Source organism: Chlorocebus sabaeus, chromosome 21 (genome assembly GCF_047675955.1).
Source record: "Chlorocebus sabaeus isolate Y175 chromosome 21, mChlSab1.0.hap1, whole genome shotgun sequence".
Taxonomy (NCBI): domain Eukaryota; kingdom Metazoa; phylum Chordata; class Mammalia; order Primates; family Cercopithecidae; genus Chlorocebus; species Chlorocebus sabaeus.
The window spans coordinates 31,715,898-31,740,863 of record NC_132924.1 but is presented as its reverse complement, the minus strand read 5'-3'; the positions used below and the strand labels follow the sequence as shown (position 1 = coordinate 31,740,863).

Here is a 24,966-nt window from a genome sequence, read left to right as displayed (position 1 = left end):
GGGTATCATTTATGTCTTTCAGAGGCCAAAAATACTCCCAGATTATAGAACATGCATGATGATAATGAATGGGTATTACAGTGAAGATTAATGTATTTCATTATCTAGTCTTCTCTAGGTAACCAAAATAGGTCAGGCTTAGACTTCATCTTATTTTAATGCAGCCAGTCTCACATGGCAGGGATATTTGCAGCCTAGAAGTCAGCTAAGGACTTTGGGAAGTCTTTTTTTTTTTTTTTTTTTTTTTTAATGACTTTTATTTCATTTGTTGGTTTTAAATTGCAGCAGTGATCTCAGTCAAGACCCAGCCCAAATTCTTTTGACACACCTTCTCCCATTAGATCATCTGGCCCACATTTTGCCAGGTGGAACTCTCCTCTGACAAGGTATAAGCATAACAAGGAACAGCTGCTTTGTCTACTAGGGCCAAGTGGGAAGACAGATGTGCTGCTGTACAAACACTCTCCCATCCTTAAGCCAGGCTCCCCATGCTGTTTGGACTCACAGGACCTTTGTCTTCCTTGTCTTTTTGTTGTCTTTTAGAAGAGGGCATGGGAAAGAGTTTCTAGGCTTTTTTGAATAGTTAACTTGAATGGCAATGTATAGGAAAAGTATAAGGTCTCTGAGGTTGGCATAACACCGAATCCAGAGTTTTTTTTTTTTTTTGAGACAGAGTCTCTCTCTGTCGCCCTGGCTGCTGGACTGCAGTGGCACGACCTCGGCTCACTGCAACCTCTGCCTCCCAGGTTCAAGCAGTTCTCTGCCTCAGTCTCCTGAGTAGCTGGGATTACAGTTACCTACCACCACACCTGGCTAATTTTTGTATTTTTAGTAGAGATGGGGCTTCACCATCTTGTCCAGGCTGGTCTTGAAGTCCTGACCTTGTGATCCACCTGCCTCAGCCTCCCAAAGTGCTGGGATTATAGGCGTGAGCCACCATGCCTGGCCCAGAGCTCTTTTAAACAAGCAATCTGTCCAGCCAGGTGGGCCTTGGAGCTGGAGGGTCAGGCACCAGTACAGCTGTTATTTGCTACAGACTGTAAAGAAGTGTGAATTTCAACTTGTTACTTCCCTACCACAATTCTGAATCAGAATGATCATGACTTTGCTAACAGAAGAAGGTAATATTCTCTGTACAGGGGAAAAAAACTAAGAGAATATTTTTCCAGAATGCCCACTGTGGTTATCTCTGGGAGAAAGGATTATAGGTTTCTTTAGCTCTCTCCTTTTAAAGTATTTTCCTTATTTTCAACAACGGACATCAATTGTGAAACCCCAAAAAAGCAATAAATGTTATATTTTTCAAAACTTTCACTATGCCTCAGGTGGAAGATCATAATTTTTGACATGATGGATAAAGGTCCTCACAATTTGGCCCAACCCAGTTTGCAAGCCTTGGTGTTCTTCAGATCCAATGAATTTTGCTCACCATCGCCCAGCATGCCATGACCTCTCACAACGCAGTGATGCTCGCTCTGTCTGCAGCACCATCTACCACTCTGCTCTCTACCCTACCCAGCCTTCAGGATTCCTTCTGAGAATTTTTTGTGTCCACATGCCTCCCCACCAACACAGGCTGAATTAGTTTCTCCATTCTTACTGTTCCTGTAGCACTGCATACAGATATGTACTCTAGCAGTTACTGACTTACACAATAAAGATTGTTACACGACTGGCTCTTCTATAAACCATCAACTTCTTGAGGACAGGGAATTGACTGAATTTAAATCACCTAAAGATACTACTGTGTGGTAGACTTGCCCTGAATTCTTGTTGAATAGAGCAGGTGTTCATGGTAGATATCCACCAGCAGATTTTAATGGTATTTCTTTATTTCTAATGGCATTTGATGCCCTGCCTGGAATACCAACACAAGAAAGAAAGGATTCGCAGTATCTTACCTTGGTAACTTACCTCAGGATGTTTTCCATGGACCTGTACACTCTTGCCAGCCCAGATGGCCGCTCAAATGGTTGAAAATTTGGTTGTCTTGCTGGTTTTTATCAGAGGCTGTACCTAGTATTCTCTGCCCATCGGTACTATACACTTTGTGAATCAGCAACCCCTTTCTTCACATTTCTCAGGATATCCTCACTAAGCTCTTGTATACCATCTGAAATTTCCTTGATGCCATATATCTTCTTACAGAGAATCACCTATGTTTTGTTTGGTTTACATTGAAGACATATATCTTTGACCATGCCCTAGTTTACTCAGACTGTTCTCCTAAGAAAAAAGTTAAATTTAATTTTGGGTTCTCCTTTAGGCTCTAAGAGTCTTCTTCATGCTTGAATGTATTAATTATCACTTATTGCTTCTACTTTAGCATTAACACACTGGATAATGGCATTCCAACATATCCTAAGCTTTAGAGAGCCAAAGGAATCTGTTGTTATATTTCACATGTACAGTCTTTTATATAAAATATATTGCAATATGTATTATGTATTTTATGTAACATAATTGCATTTTGTGCAGATTTGAATATGTAAAATTGAAATGGTAGGTTATACTAAAAGTATTAATAAAGCCTCCAATTTTTAAAGTAAAGTTGACTAGAATGACATAATTTCAAAACTGGAAGGCTTGAGTCAATTGTAAACTGTGTTGAAGCTGCAGCCACATGGCAGTGCCATTTTGGCCAGTAAAATGCAAATAAATACCTGACTTCCCTTGACAATGTCCTGTGAACCACATTGCTTTTCACTGCATAGGAACTTGTACTTGTGGTTTTAGTGTCTGTTTATCTGTTATTTTAACATCTTCTCTTGTTAGAATTGAAAATATTTTTGTAGCCTTAGAATGTCACACTAAGCATTCATGAAATGGTGGTAGTACTTGTGCTGAAACTGGCACATGAAAATAAATATGCTTGGAATAGAATTTAGAAATGGAGAAACATGAAGAAGGTCAAATAGCCCCCATGGTACACTGTGCTGTTAATTTAGAAATGAGTGCTCTGTTGCTACTGGAGATGATGCTTAGGAAATAAAGTGGAACATTGAAATAAAAATGCATCATGGTGATGTAGATCTGTGCTTCCTGAGAATGCATTTAATCCTGTGGAGAAATCAGTTTTGAATTTTGCATATATTGAATTATTCAAATTTCAGGAACACATCCTTTGCATAAAATGCATCCATCTGGTTCTTGGGATTTTTTTCATAATTAAAATTATGATATGCCAGTTTCAAAATCTCCTTTTAAAATACATTGGGACAAAAATTATAGATTAAAGTATGAAACATGAATGACTTTTATTAATATAGTTCTCACCAATTACTTTAGCTTAATAACTTCAAGCCATTCTTTCCATAAATATTTTTGAAGGTTTCTAGCTCTAATACTGTATATCCAGGGTCATAGGGTCATTTAGGACAAACATTTGGTATCCCAGAATAGAATGTTAAAATTGGAAAGAACCTTAGAGATCATTTTACAAAGGAGGAAACAGATGGTTAGAGAGGGCAGCTAAGGGACTGGCTCAGGGTCACAAAACATTTCAAAGTATTTCTAACTGTATTGTCTCAATTTTTCAATATCCTTTCCTCCTTCTTTGTTTCTTCATATGTATTGACCTTTTCCCACCACGATAATAAGCTGAAGTTCAGATATATTGATGGGCCGGGCGCGGTGGCTCAAGCCTGTAATCCCAGCACTTTGGGAGGCCGAGACGGGCGGATCACGAGGTCAGGAGATCGAGACCATCCTGGCTAACACGGTGAAACCCCGTCTCTACTAAAAAATACAAAAAAAAAAAAAAAAAAACTAGCCGGGAGAGGTGGTGGGCGCCTGTAGTCCCAGCTACTCGGGAGGCTGAGCCAGGAGAATGGCGTGAACCCGGGAGGCGGAGCTTGCAGTGAGCCGAGATCGCGCCACTGCATTCCAGCCAGGGCGACAGAGCGAGACTCTGTCTCAAAAAAAAAAAAACAAACAAACAGATATATTGATGGACCCAGAGTAAGAGTGGAAGTATCTGCATTTCTTTAAAAAAAAAAAAAAATTTGAGATTTTTTTCCTGCTTTACATTTTTGGGGTCCAAAATCTTGTAATTAGATTTTTTTCATAATTTCCAAATACCAATAGCATTGTGCTACTATGCATTATACAAATATGGCCAAGCACGGTGGCGCACACTTGTAGTCCCAGTGCTTTGGGAGGGCAAGCGGGGAGGATCGCCTTAGCCCAGGAGTTCCAGAACAGCCTGGGCAACATTGCGAGACCTCGTCTCTACAAAAAATTAAAAATCAGTAAGCTGGGCCTGGTCATCCACACCTGTAGTCCTAGCTGCTCGAGGAGCTGAGGCAGGAGGATCACTTGAGCACAGGAGTTCAAGGCTGCAACTATTATCATATCACTGCACTCTAGCCTAGGTGACAAAGCAAGACCCTGTCTCTTTAAAAACAAACAAGCAAACAAAAAAGTACATTATACAAATAGCACATCAAATTCTGATGAGAGTGTTCCTCATGGAGTTTTTCTTCTTTTCAAGATAACGCATATGGTAAAACATTGCGGCAACACCATGGCTGGGTAGTTCGAGGGGTTTTTGCGGTAAGTGATCCTTCTTATCTCCTATTATTAACTGTATTGGGTGTGCCAGTGGCTAGGGCTAGAAATCTCTTCTTATCCAGTTATTTATCTAGTTACGATTGTCAGAAACAAGGTAGTGTGTGTGTCTGTGTGCGTGTGTGTATATGTGTGTGTATAGTGTTTTTGTTTGCTTGTTTTTGAGGATAAGAACAAAATGTTATTTATTTCATTTACATTTATAGGCCTTTGGTGTGTGGAAATGTCAGCAGTAAAAAGTATCTAGAATGGCAAAGACTGTTAAAGAAATATGAATAAAAGAGTTGATGCTTTACCCTAGCCAATTCTAATTACTCTAGCCAGTTCCAATGACCTTGTGAAGATTTGCCTCATAAGTGGTTGCCTTTCTGATAAGGTAGTAAAAAGCTTAAGTATCCTAGCAGAAGTAGGTAGGAAGCAGTGACCCTAAATACTTATCATTGAAGGGAAATGATGCATTCAGGTGATGTAGTCAACCTAATAGCTCCCTCTGCTGCTCATTGTATTCATTCTTTTTAATTCTTAGGTCTTAGTTGATTTTTTTTCCCCCTAATTGAATTTTGTCTTTGAATATTAACTGTATTGGGTGTGCCAGTGGCTAGGGCTAGAAATCTCTTCTTAGCCAGTTATTTTCATCGTGAAGGTGTTTTGTATTCATATGTTTTGGCTCTGATTACCCACCACCCTCTTCTTCCCAGCATGTTTAACTAGGAAGAACACAAACCTGAGACTCCTAGTCTCCTGGGGAGGTCACTTATCCTGCTTTATAAAATAGCAGGAGTAGATGGCTCCTTTACGTCAGCAATACACTCTGTGATTCTTCCCATCCAGGAGAAGGTCAGTCTTAGGCAAATCTGGTCATGAAAAGGCAGTCTCATGCAGTTGTATGTCAGGAAACCTCATAGAAGGTACTCACATTCTTTGGAAGGTTGGGGAATAAAGTAGCCTTGTAGATGGTATCTTTTACGGATGTAAAGGATGCATCATTTGCCTAAAGAAAGAACTGTTTGGGTCATGCTTTATTAGGGAGGCCAGTAAAGTGGGAAGAATGTACAGCACAAGAAATCAGATTCTAGTGAAAATGAAATATTTTTTGAAAGCATGGAGATTAAAGCTCCATATCCCATTCACTGTTCACTGGGATAGGTGCTGGACCAAATGAAGCTACAGACTGCTCACCCTTACCTTCAATACACCTTGAATAATCATAATTGCTTCCATGTAGCTATTGGCACTTGTTGTGTACCAGGCACTCTAACAGGCACTTTCATATTCTTTATCTTCATTAATTCTCAGGATTAACTCCCACTATTTTATACTTTCAGAACAATTAATTCCAGTCCCCACGTACCAGAGTGAGGCTATGTCAGAGCCTAGGTCTAAACTCAGATCTGTTATCTCCAAGGTGCTAGTGCTCACCTCCATTAGAGCTCTCTGCAGTGAAGACAGTCACTTAGAGGCCTCTACTGAGTTCTTAGGCAATGGATGCTCACTGTGTACATTGATCTCCCTGAGTGAATATTGTGATTGCTAGCTTGTGCCTGACACCTGAGTTGCCCCAAAACAAGTGTGGGGGGAAGGGTTCAGTATAGAAGGCAAAATTTAGTCCTGAAATACTGAAGATCCCAGAGATATTGTCAATAAGAATGCAGCTATAGTTGAAAACTTATCAGCATAAATCTTTTTTTCCTTTATCCTATACTTTAATGGATGCAAAGCATAAGTCTTTAAGAGGACTTTATAACTTTATTATGCTAATTTAGACTCATAAAAAATTTTAGAAATCATGGTAGAAAGGGAAGAAATTAAAACTGTCCATATTTTCCTTTTTTAACATTTTTGTGTTTTACGGTCTTAGCTTCTTAATTTACATATTCTTTTAAATATTGACTTATTTTATATACTTAAATATAATATAGATGTTTATATATACATGCATATAGTATATGTGTATAATTATCTTTATTTTGTATACTTACTCTGTATGTGTATATACATTTTTTCTACCTTTAGCTTGTATAATTTTATATCCCCCCCAACTGAATAGAATCTATCATTATCATTTTTAAATGCCATAAAAGAGTCTTTGAAAAAAACACTATTTTTAGTGACTGTATAATATTTTCCCTAGTATGGAGATATCATAATTTATTTGCTCAGTCCTCTGTGTGAGACTTAAGCTGCTTCTAAGTTTAGAATAAAACAGGTTAGAAATAAAACAGCATCTGTTTATATGCATTTTTGAATAAAATTCTTATTTCCTCAAAATAAATTCCTAGAAGTAGAACTGCTGTGTCGAATACTAAGAACTACAACCACAGTTTACAGTTTTGAGCACTTAACATGCACTAGATGTTGTTTTAAGTGCTTGACATACATAAATTTCTAAGTCTCATAACCCTGAGATATATTCCATTATTTTCCCTGCTTGTAGACAGAGAAACCTGGGACACAAAGTGATGAGGTAATATGCCCAAGGTTGTAGAGTAAAAACATCTTGAAGGCTTTAAATATTATTGCCAATAAAGGTGCCGGTTTTTAAGAAAATAGATTATGTGATGCATTTGGCAACAGCCTTATCAGTAGAGGAGTCTGTAGCTAGATTGGCCCTTTCACCCTCTCTATTATTCTCCAAGTCATGCCTACTTCGGAAGGTTTATAAGTTTTCTAACATGGTAACTTGCAGAGCCAAATTCATGTTAACTAATCTCAGTTGCTGCGGGAAACATTGTTTACATCCAAGGAATTTGACTTCTCAGCCAAATAGTGACTTTTTAATCTTTGAATTATCTACTGAGCTGATAGCCATTTCAGGCAAGGTGGCTGCCTCCATCTTGGTCACTAACTAGCCTTCATTTGACCTTTTTGGTTTCATCTTCAATCAGACTAGACAGTTGAACTCTATTACTGGTTCTCCCCTTTTTTTTCTAGAGTGCTGATGGCTGAGTGTAGAATTCTAGGTTAATAAACATTTTCCCTCCAAATTTTGAAGACATTCTTCTATAGTCCTCCAGCTTCCACTATTACTATTGTAAAATCCTATTCTGTTATATATAATCTGTTCCTTGTCCCTTTCGAGATGTTTTAGATTGTTTACTTTATCCCCACATTCTGAAATTTCATGATGCTCCCTTTTGGTCTTTATCACCCATTATGCTGAGCACTTGGTTAGGTCTTTAAATCTGGAGACTCCTATCCTCCAGTTCTGGGAGATTTTCTTTTGTTATGTTTTTGGATAACTGCCTTCTCTTCATTTTCAGTTTTCCTACTCCCTTGTACTTTTACCATTATCTAAGTATTTATCATGTGCCAGGCAGTGGGCTAAATACTTCCTACAGATCCCATTAATCCTTAAAATAAGGAAAGTGGTATTAGTCTTCTTCTGTAAATAAGGAAACTGAGATTCTAGGAAGTTAAGCACTTTGCATAAATTCCTCAAACTAGTATGTGAAAGATCTGAGATTCAAGTCCAGGTCTGCTTCATCTAAATCTGTGCTTTTTAGCCACTGCATGACAATGGAAAGCAACTGTGGAATGATAATTCAAGATTCTCCAAAAAGCCTCTGCTGAGATCTAGTGAACACCAGAAGACAGATTTTAGCAAGCTTACAGAATATTGGCCCGCAAAGGAAGAGAAGGATAAGATGCCTAGGAAATCTGTTAGGGAAGTGGCATAGTATGGTGATGTGATTGAAAAACACAGAGATGATCCAAGTTCAGATCCTAGCCCTGGCACTCATTAGCTGTATGACGTCTATATATAAAATAGAGATATAAACTGTACGGGGTTCTTATAAAGATCAACTAGAATAAACTATGTTAAAGCATCAGCGCACAAGCAAACAACAAATGTTAGCTCCCTTCCTTTCTAGAAAGCATTCAAGAGCACAAAGGAAATATTGTTATATGGGGGAAAAATAAAAGATATGCAAAGAAATATATAGAGATGGGATACGAGAATGAGATGCCCTGGAAGACGGGCCATGTGGGAATAAAGACCATGATGGCAATATGCATATAGATTCTGAAGATCTGAGGGGAATAGTCTGGATCACACTGTGGATCAGAAGGGAGCTTTTCTCAGACTCTCCCTCAGCATTCCCTGATGTGATAGCATTATTTATCCTTAAGGTGGCCCAAGTACACACTTGTTTCTTCTAGCCTCAAAGTTATTTGAATTGGTCCTTGAAACATAATTTTAGAGAAGCCACAAATTAGAAGGGTAGTCATATTTCTTTACTCTTGCTCTTCTCAACTGTTTGTATGTGTGAAAGTATGTGTGTGCATGTGCACATGCATAAAAATAAGTGTGTGAGAGACAGACTTGATGCAGATTCTCATGGGTTATTCTTTTGCAGTTAGCTTTAAGGGCAGCTCCATCCTATGAAGATTTTGTGGCCGCGTTAACTATAAAGGAAGGTGATCACCAGAAAGAAGCTTTCAGTATTGGAATGCAGAGGGACCTCAGCCTTTACCTCCCTGCCATGGAGAAGCAGCTGGCCATACTGGACACTTTATACGAGGTCCATGGGCTGGAATCCGATGAGGTGGTATGATGGCTGCTGGGCAGCGCCTCCTAACTTCAGGGATTAAAGTGCTAAAGTGTTTTGTTGCCCTACTTAATTTCCAGCAACAGCCTCAACCCTCTCCAACCCCTTCACTTTGGGGGATGGACAGGAGGAGGCAAAACCCAGTGCTTTTATAATTTTTAAAATGCATATGTGTTTTGTTTAAAGATCAAGGTGCTATATATTTCAGTTCAGCAGGCCTACTGGAAACCAAATGATAAGCTGCTGTAGACTTGAACAGCAAGTTATAAGAGCAGATTTAACAAACAAATTTGCTGTTATTGTGTATTGTATTGTTTTTATATTTTAGTTCTAATGGGCCACCCAAACCCAAGCTGAAAATCAGCAAATCCCATATTAAGTACCATAATTCATAGTCAGTGTTTCAGCCGACTTAGACTAGACATTTGGAGGTAGTATAAGCTGCTTTGTTGAAGCTGTGTAGAGTTTGCTGTTCCTAGATGTTCTTCAGTGGACCCTCTTCATTGCAACTCTTGTCAGTGATAAGGGCCTGTGTAGTAAGGATGTTCAGGGCATTCACGTGACAATGCAATTGTGGGAGGTGAAGAAGATGTGGACAGGAGTCCCATCCTTGCTGATAGGCATGAGACCGTTGCTCTGAGAAGGTTAATGGTGTGCCCTAACCCCAAGTTGGAGGGGAGAATATGAGAGAGGCGGGACAGGTAATTTGAGATGACACCTCCCAACTGCCTGCCATTTACCAGCATATTCCCCATGCATTATCTCAATTGGACATCACAAGGAATGATACTCAAAGGGATTATTACCCCACTTCAAAAGCAAGGTTAAGAAGTTGGGGGATCTGTTCACAGTCACATAGTTTCTAAGCAGAGGAGCCAGGTAATTTCCAAGTGTGACCTGGACTGCCTCTGCACCATAGTCATATGGAGTGCTTGTTCAAACAGCAGATTCCCAGGCCTTATTTTGACCTAAAGAACCAGAGTCTAGGTGATGGGACATAGCAATCTGCATTTCGATAAACTTCACATGTGATTCTTCTGCACACAGTATTGAAAAGCAACTAGATTAAATTCTAGTTTACAAAATTACCAGTTTTCTTCAAGAACTAAATGATATGTCCTTTTTTTTCAAAAAGGAATAGGCCGCCATTTAAATAAAATAGGTAAATGGAGAGTGAGAAGTGGAGCAAGTTTACTCAGCAGCGTTCTTAATTGAGCCAGCATTGACACCCAGCCAGTAGGCCTTTGCATTGCATTCAGGGGCCATGGCTCTGAACCTGCTTACCAATTAATCTTGGTTTAATCAGCAAAAATGCAGAGCAGGCAAAATGTAGCTGTTTATCCATCTCAGAAGCTTTGGGACAGCATCAGAGTTGAAAGGTGAGACTTAAGAAAACAGTTTCTTAAACTTCTTAAAACTTAAGAAACATTATTTCATAAAACAATGTTGAGTGGGCATTCTTCTGCACAGTGTGATGCTCCAACCCTGGCCCTAGTCTCAGTAGATCATGCTGCCTTGAGTGTGCATTGGAAAGAAGCCATGGGTACCTTCCCCATTAGAGGCTACTTCCTTCTAGTAACAGGAAGGGAAGTTCCAGCATAAGGTAGTTATCCAGGGTCAAAGGTCCTTTGAGGGGCTTGGTTGAGTTGAGCATCATCTCTAGATGATGCTGTTCCTGCTGCAGATCTCTAGGATGGAGGGAATTCTCTCTTTAGTCAGAGAATTTTATGTAGGGAGGGGTACTCGTTTTGCCTTTGTGTGTTTTTAAACAAATGAACATTTATTTAGCTCAGATTAATTAGGTATTTTGCCCACATAAAGACTTCTGGAAAATACTTAAACTTCAAAAATCAGTATCACATGTTTTAAGGCTAGGGAGAAAGTGGGGGGGTATTAAAATGATGTTGATTATTTTGTATTTTGCCAAGGTGTGTGTGTGTGTTATTTCCCTCCCACTCTCATGAGCAGTGAGTATAGATCTCCTTCTCTGATTAGTACGAATATGATGGCAGGACTTGGGGATAGTCCCTGCCCTTGACATAGCCCCCTAAAACGGAAAAAGAAAAAGCAGCCAGTTTTTGCTTGTAGTTGGAATGAAGATGTTTTAGGCATTGTGCCATTTAGAGGGGATGATACCAGGTGGTTGGTAGAATTGTGCAGCGTGATCATTCTAAACAGCTGCTGGTGCTCCCTGCCACCTCAGGTGAACTCTGTGGTCTCTTGGAGAGGTAGCAGTCTGAAAATACCTCAGGTTTGCCACCCCAGCTCTGAATACACGCAAAAGGAAAGCTGCTCAGCATGGCCATTTTGCATTTGTATAGGTAGTGCCTAGATGTACACAACTCAATTTGCTGGGAACGAGGGGCTTCATATTATCTGAGATCATTGAGAAACCAGATCAGACAGAATAGCTTGAATAAGATGCATTTTCCAATTACCCTTTTCCCACATCTGTAGAAAGAGGGTAATATTTTTTAATAGGTATTTTCCCCACTGGAGCATATTAAGTTTGCCTAAGATGTATAAAAGTTTAAGATGTATAAAAGTTTGCTTAAGGAACTGAGGATCCTTAAATAAAAATATTAGAAATTGAACCTAATACTAAACAGTAAATTCAGCTTAACCTGAATCTGGGCATAGTCAGAGGTTCCTCCTACATCTACAGTATTTGCTCTCTGTTGTAGTTAAAGTCATAATTTGTGCTGATGTGTAGTCACTTTGCAAGAAAGGGGCAATGAGAAAAGATATTTAAAGCTTTCTCTCCATTGCCCTCCAAGACTTCTGGGACACCGAAGTTTACTTTCACCATTGCTGTGAGAGGAGGTGAGAAAACTCTAGTATTTTGTTGGCAGAGTAATCACCTTGTTGTCATTGCTCAAAGCATTTTTAGGATTATTTTTCTAGCATAACCTTTAGAGAGAACTGGAAGAAAAAGGAAATTGGTCTGCTAGGTATTGTAGACACAAATAAGTAACATTAGACTAACCGCTTATGAGATAATTCCACACAATTTCATTGTGCCTGTACTTCTCCCTATGGTAAAAGCCAGTGTTTACACTTTGTAGGTATCAGGGTGTATTTGTTGAATTAAACAAAATATTTTTAATGATGGCAAGTCTCTTGACTTTTGAAAGCAAGCTAGATTCCTTATAGCTAATGCTGGTGAAAAATGTTAAATTGGAGAGATCCCTTTTGGGAGTGAAACCAAATTGTAACTATGAGGAGAAGATGATCTTCTCATTGGCTCTTGATGTAGCTCTGAAGGGAGTTCCAGAAGAGGAGCTCTCACAGAATGTTGGGCCTATGGGCCCAAGACATTGACTTTGAAGGGTAGTTCTCATTAGGATATATAAGTAGTGGCTTGAGGTACCTTCTTACCATTATTTGCATGTCATTCTGATTATTAAACTTCCCCCAATGTCATATTCCATGATGAGGGATTTCTGAACTTCATAGTCCAGCCTTGTTGCTTTTCTCTCTTCTTTGCTACTGAAAATTGCCAGCAGTACTGCCATCAGCACGCCAAATCTGCCCTCGCTTACGTTTGTTCTGCCCCATTTCTCAGGAGCAGCTTCTAGCACATATGTAGAGCATCTGGCACCAACTTAGCCCAGGGCTGGGTGCCTGATCAGAGGGGATTCTGTTTCCCCACTTCCAGACTGCAAGAGCTTCTTAAGAAGGAGCCCATATTCCCATTTGTAGCTGGAAAGCCGGTGAATGACATGACATGGGGCACCTGGGAAAGATGATTATTAGAGGAGTGCAGCTGGAAAATTTGCACTCTTCTCCTTTTGGTTATTACTTTCCATGTATATTAACAAAAAGTTGATGCTTTTAACTTTACATTTTCAGAAAAGTATTTTTAATTAAAAATATGTGATAGGGACCAAATAAGTAAAGTACGTTTTTCTCCACTAAATTTGAAGTGAGGGAAAGAGGAGCTGAAGTAAGAGTTTTTTTTAAGGAAACTTGATCTGATTGTGAAAATCATACATACGGAGAAATATCAGATAAGGCAGTAGAGTCAGAGGGTCATGAGCAATAGACGATGATGTGAGGCATTTGGGGAACTTTCTGGAGGAAAATTAAGTTTTTTCCTAGCAAACTACCATGTCCTATGAGAACTTGGTTATATAATGGTGCATTTCTGAATCACTGATTAAAACCAGTTGCTTCTGATTTTAGTCACAGGTTTTACAACTATTCAGCTCTCCCTCATGTTTCATTTCTTTTTTTAAGCTAATCTAGCAACCTTTTTTAAATTTTAAAATTTTTAGATGTAGAATTTATAAGTAAAATATATTTTCAGCCATTGTTCCGTTAGCTGAGCTAATGTGTTTGGTCTTTGAGGGCCTGACTTCAGATACTCTGTGATCTTGTAAGGTCTCCACACAAACTTCATTATGTATGGTAAATTTGTATTCCTATGAATTGTATATAGAATGCTTTTGTTAGAAGTACATTCTACTTCTGTACGTCCCTTTGTAATCTGCAGTTGCTTACTCAGGGATTTCATAGTCATTTCATAAAAAACAATTCACTAGCTGTCTAATGGTATTTTAAGACTGTTTATCTGTATTACAAGGTCATTAGGAGTTCTTTCAACAATTCCATAAATATACTGTTTACTAGACCTTCCCTGTAAATGTTCCCAATTCCCATCCTGTCTCAGACAGTCAATAGTCCTGTGTACAGTGACCATTTGCATGATTTCTCATTGCACTGCTGCATTCAGGCACTCCAGGGCATGATTAAACAGTCATTAACAGTGCCTCTCTGGTACAGTTGATGCATGCATTGATCTTTCTCCTCTGCTGTTTTTATATAGCCTTTAATTAAAAGGAAAAAAAAACCACTACTCTGCAATGCAAAAGTCTTCAAAATTCTTTGTTTCCCGTATTAATCACTTCTGTTCCAGAGTGAACAAATGTTTTCAGCTAAGCTATGTGAGAATGTAAGAATAACATCCTGCTTGTTCTAAATATTTCATATATTTAAAGTGTGGTCAGTATTTCCTCCCTGTACCTTACAAACAGAAACCACCCTGGGATGGTTGATACCCCTTACAAAGTCGATCTTACCCACACAGACTCCTGTGTATACATGTCTGTTTATAGGTGTATATGGAGTCAGTGTTGATAGGAAGGATGCTCTAGAAGTACTTCTGTTATTTCCTAGAAGGCTATGAGCCAGTTCCACGGCATGTTTAATGTATAATTCCCATGTATCATGAGAATTTCACTAGAATGTCATTAAACAGCCCAACTACCTCATGTGAAATTGGCTGTGGACAATCTGTCAGATGAGAAATGTGGTCAGATAAATTTAATCTGGTTAATAGATTGAACAAATTGATGTCTACATAAAGAAGAAACATGATAGACCAGATGCCAAAGGCTAAAATGTACATAGATTTCCTTGGATTAATTTTTTAAGTCACTGTTTAATTCCATGCCTAGTATTCTTATGAATGTTTGTGGTTTCATAGATTTATGCACTTTGAATATCTGTCACGTGCAGTATTAACGTTACCTGTTCTTGTCTCTCAGCATTTTGAATGAGCATTATAATCAGAGTAGAAAGCAAGTTAAACTATAAAAGTGTCAAGTGGCTTGTTAACTTCTTAATTTAATGGACCTTTACTTAGAATATAATATGTTGGAGCCTCTTGGGACCAACCGATGAGCGACAGTTTCATGTTTAGATTTGTATTGTTTCTCTGTCCAAGTCCTTATTCTGTATCTGACAGGGAGGGGGGAAAGGGGAGGGTTTTACTTTTTTTGCAAAAATGTTTGAAAATATCTGTCAGATTTTATATTCGTTAGTTATAATAAACTTATTTTTAAAGTATTAAGTTCTTAAAGATTTTCGTGTGGTTTTCTGCCTAATTGAATATGTCAATAAGAAGTCTCATTTATGCAACACACATGACTTGCTGGGCATCAACCTAAGCCCTTTACAAATATAAGCACATTTCATCCTCCTAATAACTCCATAGGGCAGGTACTGTTGTTATCCTCAGGTTACAGCTGGGAAAACTGAGGCATATATTGGGGAAGCCCCTTGCCTAAGATCCCACAGCTAGGAGGAATAAGCCAGGCTACAAACCCAGGCAACCAAACTCCAACATGATTTTTTTTTTTTTTTTTTTTTTTTTGAGACAGTCTTGCTCTGTTGCCCAGGCTGGAGTGCAATGGCACAATCTCAGCTCACTGCAATCTCCACTTCCTGGGTTCAAGGGATTCTCATGCCTCAGCCTCCTGAGTAGCTGGGATTACCGGCATGCGCTACCATGTCTGACTTGTAATTTTAGTAGAGATGGAGTTTCACCATGTTGCCCAGGCTGGTCTCGAACTTCTGGCCCCAAGTGATCCACCCACCTCGGCCTCTCAAAGTGTTGGGATTATAACTTGAGCCACTGTGCCCAGCCCCAAGCTCCAAAATTTTTATGAAACTGCTTAAAACCTAAACAAAAGATGATTTTGAAGCATCAGAGGGCCTCTGGAATGGCCTTGCCCTGGGTGTTTTAAGCATTCAGGAAAGACTTGCTCCTTTCAGAGGTAGCTATGTTCTTTGGCTTGGTTTAATTCTGTTTTCAGAGACACTAGATGCAGAACAATTAGTAGATTAATTTGCTAAGCATAATGTTTCAGTGGCTTTGTGCTTAATTAGATGACATCAGTAGCAGACACTTTTTTGCCTAAATCACTTGATACCAAAGTAGTGTTTAACCTGTCAGGTTTCGCCTCTCATACACTTGTTTGTGCATATTAGGATACCTACAGATATGTATGACTGGCATTGGAGAGCTGTCCTGTCCACTCGCTTCTCAGGGAATCTTCCCACTATTGCCCACTTGAGCCCTCTCCAGCTGCCTCTTTAAACACAACAGCAGAGTCCATTAGAATTGAGAGTGGGAGGGATTGAAAGAAGAGAGCCACAGGAGTGTTGAGTGGTAGGTGCTTGAGCAAAAGGGTCAGGTAGAGTTGGGACTGGGGTGGCTATGTTGCACCATGTGCAAGAGAAGGAAGAAGAAAAAGCTGGTGTAGAGGAAGGATGGTGTAGGCACACTGAGAAGCACTGATGCAAAATCATGTAGTAGCCAGGGACACCAGCAAAGTTTCCTTGAAGGCTGGCTTCCCTTTCCTAGTTCCAGCTGTCTGGAGGCCCTTGTTCCTTGCCCTAAAGTTCCTCTTCTTGAGAAACCTGTACCTTTACAGTACACTGCCTTGACCTTTTTACTTGCATGAATTTTAATAGGCCACTATCCCTTGAGACAATCACTATGACGAGCTCCTCTATCATTGTTTCACACTGAATATAGGCAAATCTTAAAGCAAAATCCAAATGAGATATGTTGAAACACCACTGTCTTCCTCACTGTGTAAGAAAGGAAGTGCCTTTCAGACCAGTCTGTATGGGCTTATTCTAAGTTATGAGCAGTACCCCACTGAACCCCAGGATCTTTCTCATAATGGCTTCTTATAAATCTGAAACATCAGTACCGCTGGAGCAGGCTGTGTAAGGACCAGCTATCTACCTCTGGCCTCTCTGTGCCTAGGTGAAGGAGTGTGCTCAGATGGGAGGTATATGAAGGGAGTTCATTTCTGTTCTTCAGCTGTATCCTTTGGGGCGGTTGGACTGCTGTCTAGAGGATGAACAGAGCTGGTTTCAGAAAACGAATGTGTTTGGATGTCTGTCCCAACTTCCAGTGGGTAGAGGAGTACAGCTGCCTTGTGGTCATGAGGGTCCAGCTAAGGAGAACAGAGTGTGGCTGTGCATGCCACTTGCTATTACTCCAGAAACTGCAGGTACTGATGCATTTTCTGTTCTACCATCACTCTACGATAACCTGGACACAGAAGATCTGTGCTCATCTGTGCTGCAGTAGAGAAACCGAAAGAACAAGAAGGAATAGAATGACCCTAGAGTTGATATTTTTATTTTTTCTTACACTCATGTTGGTAGGTTAGAAGAGATGCTCTTTTATGATATGAGCACATGTCCTGTGTGTGTGTGTCCACATGGATTGACACACACATCCTGCCACTGTCATTATTGCCATCCTCTCCAGAGGCATGAAATGGAGATAACCACTTTTGGAGCAATGTGGTTCAGGTTGATGGAGAATTGATGAACGATGATGGTCTGACACCAGCACTGAGGACACAGATCATGTTTGGGGTGATTTGCTATATGAATGCATTGTCCTCAGAGAACAAAGTTGTCGCATCTTTGCTGACACTTGTATATGGCCAGTTTTAGGACCTTTTGCTTTGGCTTGAGAGTCCAGCTTGTTGGAAAGGATTTTAGATATTGTGAAGTCAAATCCTGCTTCAGAGTCTTTTATGAGATCACCTTAGACAGTGAATTCCCTCATCCTCCCCTTCCCCTAATCATTGTACTTCAGTGACCAACCCACTTCCCCAGAGTTCTGTAGAGATGTGATGATTCTCCACCTTGTTTCTAATTTAGACCTGGCTCTCTGCCCTCCTCCCTGCAGATAACCCTTCAATTATACTTCAGGCACAGGTCACTCACCTGGGTTGTGGTCTCGGAGCTCCAATCCAGACCCACCTGCCTCCTAGCCATCCCTTAGAGACCCTACCTTCACTTGAAACCCCATAGCCAAACTTGGTTGCACCTAAAGCTTTTCCATCCAGGTCAGTTGAGTCACCATTGTTCTAGTCTCTCAGGCAAGAAATTCAGACACTCTGAACTCTTCTCTCACTTCCTCACTATAACTGCTGTGACAGCAAGGCCTGCCTCCGCCTCCATACTCCCAGTGCTGTGCACAGCTACAGCTTGATCTCTGGATTCTCTGCTCTTAAACCTGTCATGGCCTTCCAAACCTGAAAATGCTCCCTATGACTCTATGCCAGGCTTTAAGTCCCTTTACAAACTTGGTATGCCCTTTTCTCATCCTTATTCCTGGAAACCCCTCAAAATCTTCCCAGACTCAGTAAATCTCTGCTATGGATTTTACCTCTAAACATCCCCTGCATTTCTAAATGATACTTTATGAATTACAACTTAGGGATGGGAAGTGTGACTCCAAGGTAACTGGACTAATTCTTTGGTGTTAGGTTCTAGTTATTGGCGTAGCCACATCTCTCATTAAATCATGAACTTTACCTTCATGTCAATGTGCTCCACGCCTGACAATGCTTTCCTTGTCTGTGGTATAATTCCAAAACTGTCTTAAGAGTTGGGCGTCACCACCATGTGCTTTGTGATTCTTTCAGATGTGTTAGTTCTGTTAGCCAACTAGATAAAAATATTTTTGAAGCAAAACCATACACTTCTATTCCCTCCTGCTTCCTTGGCTGATCAAGAAATACTTTGAGCGACTGACCACACAGAGTATAAATAATTTATGTGTTTTTTATATTTTGTCTTTGTTTATGCACAGGCAAAATGTTTGTATTTTATAGGTGCTTATATATATCAAATTATGAACGATTAGAATGCAAGGTCCAGCTCATGGTTCTCACCCTGTTTGTGCATTAGAATCACTGGAAGGACTCAAAAAACAAACAAATAAGAAAAAATATATATGCCACTTATAGCTGGGCATCTCCCAGACTACTTTAATCAGGCTTAGGAATGTGGCCTGTCACTGATGTTAAAATCTCCCCAGTGATTCTAATTTGCAGACCAGAGTGAGAACCCCCAGAGCTGCTGGTTTAGTCCTGTAAAATTGTACTGTGGGATCTTTCAGGATAAATATGGTCAGATCACAGTCACTTCATCCCCTAAAGCTAAACCTAAAGAACAACCAGAGTAAATAAAATTCAAAAAGTAAAACTCAGTTTAAAAAATTCACTAGCATCCAGGCAATGGAAGGAGCTTCACCTTGTTTTTGTGTCTTAAACTTCAAAAGATGACAGTCAAACAAAAAGACCAGATTTTCCTGGTAAGAAAGAAGAGCTCCTAATCCCACCTGCTAGAGGGGATTGGCAAGATGCGGAATACTCATTGAAATTTCAGGTTTTGGAAAGAAGTTGACTGGTGAATAGGGGCAGGATGAGTATCTTTATCTCTTCCTTCCTTTGAGTGGGGGTGTTGTAGGGTGGGGTGGGGGTGGGTTGCGGGATGGAGTTTGCTGGGGAGAGATGGGTGAAACAGAGGACTGGAACTAGCTCATCCCTGAATTAAGAGACAAACCCACATTCCAAAGACTGTGTCCTCTGTACATACAGTAGATATGTCTTCCCTCCATTCAAAATTCACTCTGGTGCAGGACTTAATGCAAGTATCAGAAGACAGAGCAGAGTTCAGTCCTCTAGTAAAAGCCTCTACACAGCTCCTTCCTCCTCCATATAGACACAAAGACACGGACAGGCTGGGCTCATATTTGGCTGGTACACACTAATGTGGCTGTGCTGGTTATTAAAATATCAAAATACTTCCACACCACAATGGAAAGAATCACTTATCCAAGTGTCTCATGCTGTTCTGGCCACCCCAGCCCCTCTCACAAGAAGCCCCCCACTCCAGACCACCCTACAGACCAGCAACTACAGGAGTAACATGTGGCCTAGAACTATGACCAACCTCTGTTCTGTCTGCTCAATGTCTGTGACATGTTGGTGCTTAAATATTTTCAGTGTTATCCATTTGGAAAGTATATAGAACACGAGCCTACAGGGCAAAAGAAATAGATGCCAAACAAGATGGGAAATATGTCAAGGAGAATACACCGACACTGTATGAAGGCAAATACCTGGTCTTAACAGAGCTGTTCACCTTAAAGATGAGCATATGTACGGAAGATGGCCTGGCAACTATGTGAGTATGCTACAGCCAGAAAGGGGATGAGGCGGAGTGGGAAACAGATGAAACCAATATGGAGAAACAGCTAGCCCAAGAAACAAAAGTTCCCACAGGTGTGTTGTGCTCCCAGAGAACTTAGAAAACATGAACTCAATAAAATAAGCACTCAGGAACTGGTGAAACAACAGAATCAGATAAAAAGGCAGATGGCAGAGATAAGAAAACTTGCCTAAAATAATATAGAACAAATAAATGTATTAGAAATAGCAAAAAACATGGTTGAAAATGGAATTGATAACAGAAGAAAAGGCTTGAAATGATGCAGTGAATGAAGAATTTTAAAAACAGGGATTCGAGTAATTCCTGAAAGGATAAATGTAGGAGTATCGAGATATTCTGACATAAGAGTAACTGGTGACCAAAAATAAAAAGGAACTATAAAAGTATCTGGAGATAAAATACAAAAGATTTTTCCTGAAACAAAGGAAGGAATCTTTAGATTAAAAGAGTGCACTATGTTGTAGGAAATCCAGCAGAAAACACTTGACACGAAAACATACCCTGATGAAGATCCTGAACTTCAAGAATGAAGAAAGAATTCCTCACCATTGAGGCAGAAAAAGCAAGTCACCAAGGGACCTCAAACTTCCTTTCCACAAGATTCTGTGACAGGAAACAATGGAGGAGTATTTCCAAAGTTCTGAGTACGATAAAAGAATGACTCAAATGTATTATTGCCAACCAAGTCGTCAACTCTAATGTCAAGTTCTCTTAAGCAGGTAAGAACTCAGAACATAACACCCGAGTGCCCTTCTTAAGGAAACCATTTGATAGGAAAGATGAACCAAATAACTCAATGATGGATGAGCTGGTAGAAAAAAAACTGATGGTGAACCAAGATCAAACTGGAAATTATAGTCACAGTTAGATACAGATTATAAATATTACAAACCCTAAGATAGCTAATAAATTGGGAATGGGAGAAGGGAGGATATAAGAGCACTCATACCCTCTTATTTTCATAGCAGAGACTTGCTACTGTCTAAACTTTTTTTCAAAAACACATAATTTCTTAAATTTGTTGGTAATCTTTTAAAAAAACAGATTTCTAAAAAGAAATATGTATTGTTCCAGTTCACTGTAGTTTCTTAAATACATCCCAATTAGCTGAATGCTATTTTTTAAAAAATAAATGTGATAAGAAATAAATTAACAAATATGATTCTACGTTTATAAAAATTCCTCAGCCAGGCATGGTGGCTCACACCTGTAATCCCAGTGCTTTGGCAGGCCAAGGCAGGAGGATCGCTTGAGCCCAGGAGTTTGAGACCAGTCTGGGCAACAGAGCAAGACCCCTTCTCTACAAAAAAATCTTTAGCCAGGCATGATGGTGCATGCCTGTAGTTCCACTACAGGAGAGTGAGGTGGGAAGATCACTTGAGCCCAGGAGTTCAAGGCTGCAGGCCACTGCCCTCCAGCCCAGGCAATACAGCAAAACCGTATCTCTAAATACATATTTCCTCTATCTCTCTGTGTAGAGACAAATGAAGAATTATATTCACCTAAAGTGGATTACCATTATTTTTAGGTGGGTGTTGATTTTGTTTTACTCTTTTTTTTTTTTTGTACTTTACTATATTGCTTGACTTTTGTTTGATACCCATGATATCTTTTTATTTTTTAATGGAGGATGGGAGGTGTTATTCTAGAAACAAGGTTAAAAATCACTGTAGAATGTGGTGGGCCCCTGGCAGGTGCTGCTCCTTATAATGACATTTGCTTCATAACTCCTATCAAGGTTCTTTAAAATTTCTAGCTTTATCTCACCACCTTTTTTTTTTCACTGATATTTTTTCTCACAATTTGCTATTCCTTTATCCACATGAAGCTATTGCTCATCCAAATATTCTATTTTATACAACTCATTAAGTGTTGGGACATTCTTTTGGGCTAAAAGGAAAGACTGAATGCCAGTATACCTAGGGACTGGACTTGCCCAGTGCATCTGAAATAAATGGAAAATCAGGAAAAAAAGCCATTTGGAGTGGTTGACAGTCATCTTACAAGAAGCCAGAAAGACTCTTAGCAACATGGGGATTTTGCACATGAATTGGCTGCAGTTTATCAAAGGAGCTGAAAGATTTCTTTCTTTGTGCTTCTGTGAGTTTGGAAATGAAATGTCAGTCCTTTCTCTGCCCAAGTGAAATTGCTGGGCCATAGAACTTTAATTCAGGATTAGCTTATGCTGATCAAACCCAGCCATCCAGAGATGGCAGATGAGAGAATGGAGCAGTAAACTTTATTCTATATGCGTTTGTTTTAAGGACCATTCAGCCTTATGTTCATAGAAGCCCATGGAAACCCTATAATCTCTTGTGGCATGTGTGTGAGCAACTAAGGACCCTCTCTCTGTGTGTTACACAAGACTTTTATAAAATCCCAAATCCTCAACTTGATTAGTATGAAGAGATGATCACAGGAGTGTGGAGCTGGAAGACGCCTTCATTCATAGTGAGAGTCATATTGCAAAAGATTGTTATAAGGATCAAGTCGGGAATTGTGCATAGTGTCTAGCACCGGGCAAGAGCTACAAAAACGGTGGTGGTAATGATAGTCGTTGTTACTGTTTGAAAGGGAAGTATGGCTCCAACATGCCTGGAGTTTACCTGGCGGAATAAGCCTTTCCTTATTTGGTCTACTTGTCCCTGCCCTCACAGAAGATTCACTGCTGCCCCTAGTCTCCCCGCTTTGCACTGTGTGTCATGGTACCTTCAAGAAGACGACCCTCATCTAATCATGTCTGTATGTGAATGTGGCACTACCTCTTCCTTGCCTGAGCCCCGGAGCCAGCTGCAGTGCTTCACAGCTGTATCCCAGTTGGAGGATTCCAGAATGGCTAACTGAGCATTAGGGTGCACCTGACACTCTCCATAGGACCCCACTCTCCATACTCCAGAGGACGTCTATTTTTCTGCCTTCATCTCCTCCCCTTATTCTGGAGCACACTCTTATTCCTTTGAATGAACTGCATTCTCCACTCTGAGCTCTGGTTGGGCTGCCAGTCACAGTTCCCAGGCCTCTGGCCACAGCGTGGGCATATGATCCAGAATAGGCCCATCATGGGACTTCCCTGGGACTGTGTATTTAGAGACTGGGAGAGAGGATCCCTTTCCCCTACGGTTAAAGTGAGATTGAGAGAAAGAGGATAGGGATATGACATTGAGTCCTGAATCGAATCATGCCTGGGGCCACCTCCATGCTTGCTTTTTCTGGTTATGTAAGTCAATAAGTCCCACTTTATTTAAAGCTCGTTGGAATTAGGATTCTATCACTTGTAACCAAAAGAAGCCTATAAGTTTTCAAATAAGTCCAAGACATGCCTTTGGTCAGGTTATCAGGTTTTCTCTCAATGCTTTCCTCCTCTGCATAACATATGGGCACGTTATTTTTTATAGTGGGGTTCACAGAAGAAAATTGAGAAACATGCCTAAACTGCGGCCAACTGGGGTCCAATTTCAGTTATAACTATTTGATCTGCTGCAGCATCAGGACACTGGGCTGTTAGCTTTTACTTCTTTCCTAAATTACAATAATAATTATGAATACTTATGTACTACCAACCACTGTGTGAAAAACGTCATATAGATTCTCACTTAACCCTGAGAGTAGCTGTGAAGTGGACACTATTATTAACCCCAGTTATAGGGGAGAAGAAGAAATGTTGCTTGTCTTGCTCAAGGTGGGTGAGAAAGCATGTGGGCAGTAGGACTGTGAGCCCAGACAGGCTGCCCCTAAGCCCCACAGCCTTACTACTATGTGGCTATGTCCTGTGATATAAGACAGAGCAGAGGCTGGAATCAGACTGGGGGTCAAATCCCAGCACTGCCACACCCTCACCGTGGGATTTTGAGCATGTTAGTTAACATCTCTGGATTCACTTTCTCCTCTGTATACTGAGATAAAGAGATTACACAACCCTGCTCATAAGATTCTTGCAAGGATTAAATGAGGCAAGGGATGTAAATCACCTGGCATGTTGCCTTACTCTCCTGGACAGCCAAAAGTTTGGTGTTTTCATCGTGACCCACTTCCAAGTTTCCTAAGCTCAGCTGCCTGCCGCATCCATGGGTACTCAGCTCCAAGCAGCTCCTCTGCTTCCTTCTCATCTTCCTGGGTGTGAGCATGGAAACCATGTTGGACTTGGAATGGTCAGATTGGACTCCAGTGCTGTCCTTGCAGTTTACAGTCTGGGTCACCTTGGACAAATCCTTTAACCCTTTGATCCTTTGTTTCCTAGTCAGTAAGACTGAGATGGTGTTGTTATGAGGATTAGCTGAGATGACACATTGCTAGCATATAGCACTGTGCCTGGTGCATGGCTAGTACTAGTTATGATAATGGAATGGTTAGGGGACGTATGTACCTGTTTCTGACGGGTAGCTAATTCCTTTTCAGCTCACTCTAACTGTACCTGGACAAAAAGGAAATTACATTATCAGAAGGGACATCTTTAGACTGTTCATAAATGTCATCACTCATATTTAATGTCTTTTTCTTTTAAGTTTCTTTTAGTTCTTTGATTTAATCTGCTAAATATTAGGGATTGATAGGAGAGCAAGTTTCTACTTTTTTTTTTTCCCCAGATGGAGTCTTGCTCTTGTTGCCCAGGCTGGAGTGCAGTGGCGCAATCTCGGCTCACTGCAACCTCCACCTCTCGAGTTCAAGCAATTATTCTGCCTCAGCCTCCTAAGTAGCTGGGATTATAGGTGCCTGCCACCACGCCCGGCTAATTTTTTGTATTTTTAATAGAGCTGGGGTTTCATCATGTTGGCCAGGCTGGTCTCGAACTCCTGACCTCAGGCAATCCACCTGCCTCAGCCTCCCAAAGTGCTGGGATTACAGGCGTGAGCCACCGTGCCCAGCCTTTTCTTTCTTTCTTTTTACAATTTCTTACAAGTTTTTATTTTTATAAAGTACTTAAAATATCTCAAATTTCAGAAAACAAGATATTTAATCACATATCCAAACAGAATTCTCTAATATAGCCCCTTATCAATTCCCTGCCTCCAAA

General features: G+C 40.2%; 1 protein-coding gene across 4 annotated transcripts in view; it reads left to right on the top strand.

Moving 5' to 3' along the window:
- Positions 1-24,966, top strand: part of PLEKHA8 (pleckstrin homology domain containing A8) — an 87,603-nt gene that overhangs the window by 48,845 nt on the left and 13,792 nt on the right. Inside the window, exons 13-14 of one of the 4 annotated variants that reach the window (XM_007981728.3) lie at positions 4,493-4,554; positions 8,928-14,969. The exons of 1 other annotated variant lie outside the window; for it this stretch is intronic. In XM_007981728.3, coding sequence (XP_007979919.1) covers positions 4,493-4,554; positions 8,928-9,125 — 260 coding nt within the window. In that variant the 3' untranslated portion in view covers positions 9,126-14,969. Of the gene's footprint in view, positions 1-1,325; positions 3,031-4,492; positions 4,555-8,927; positions 14,970-24,966 lie in introns of those variants that run through there. 2 more of the 4 variants (XM_007981729.3, XM_007981731.3) reach the window with 2 other exon arrangements.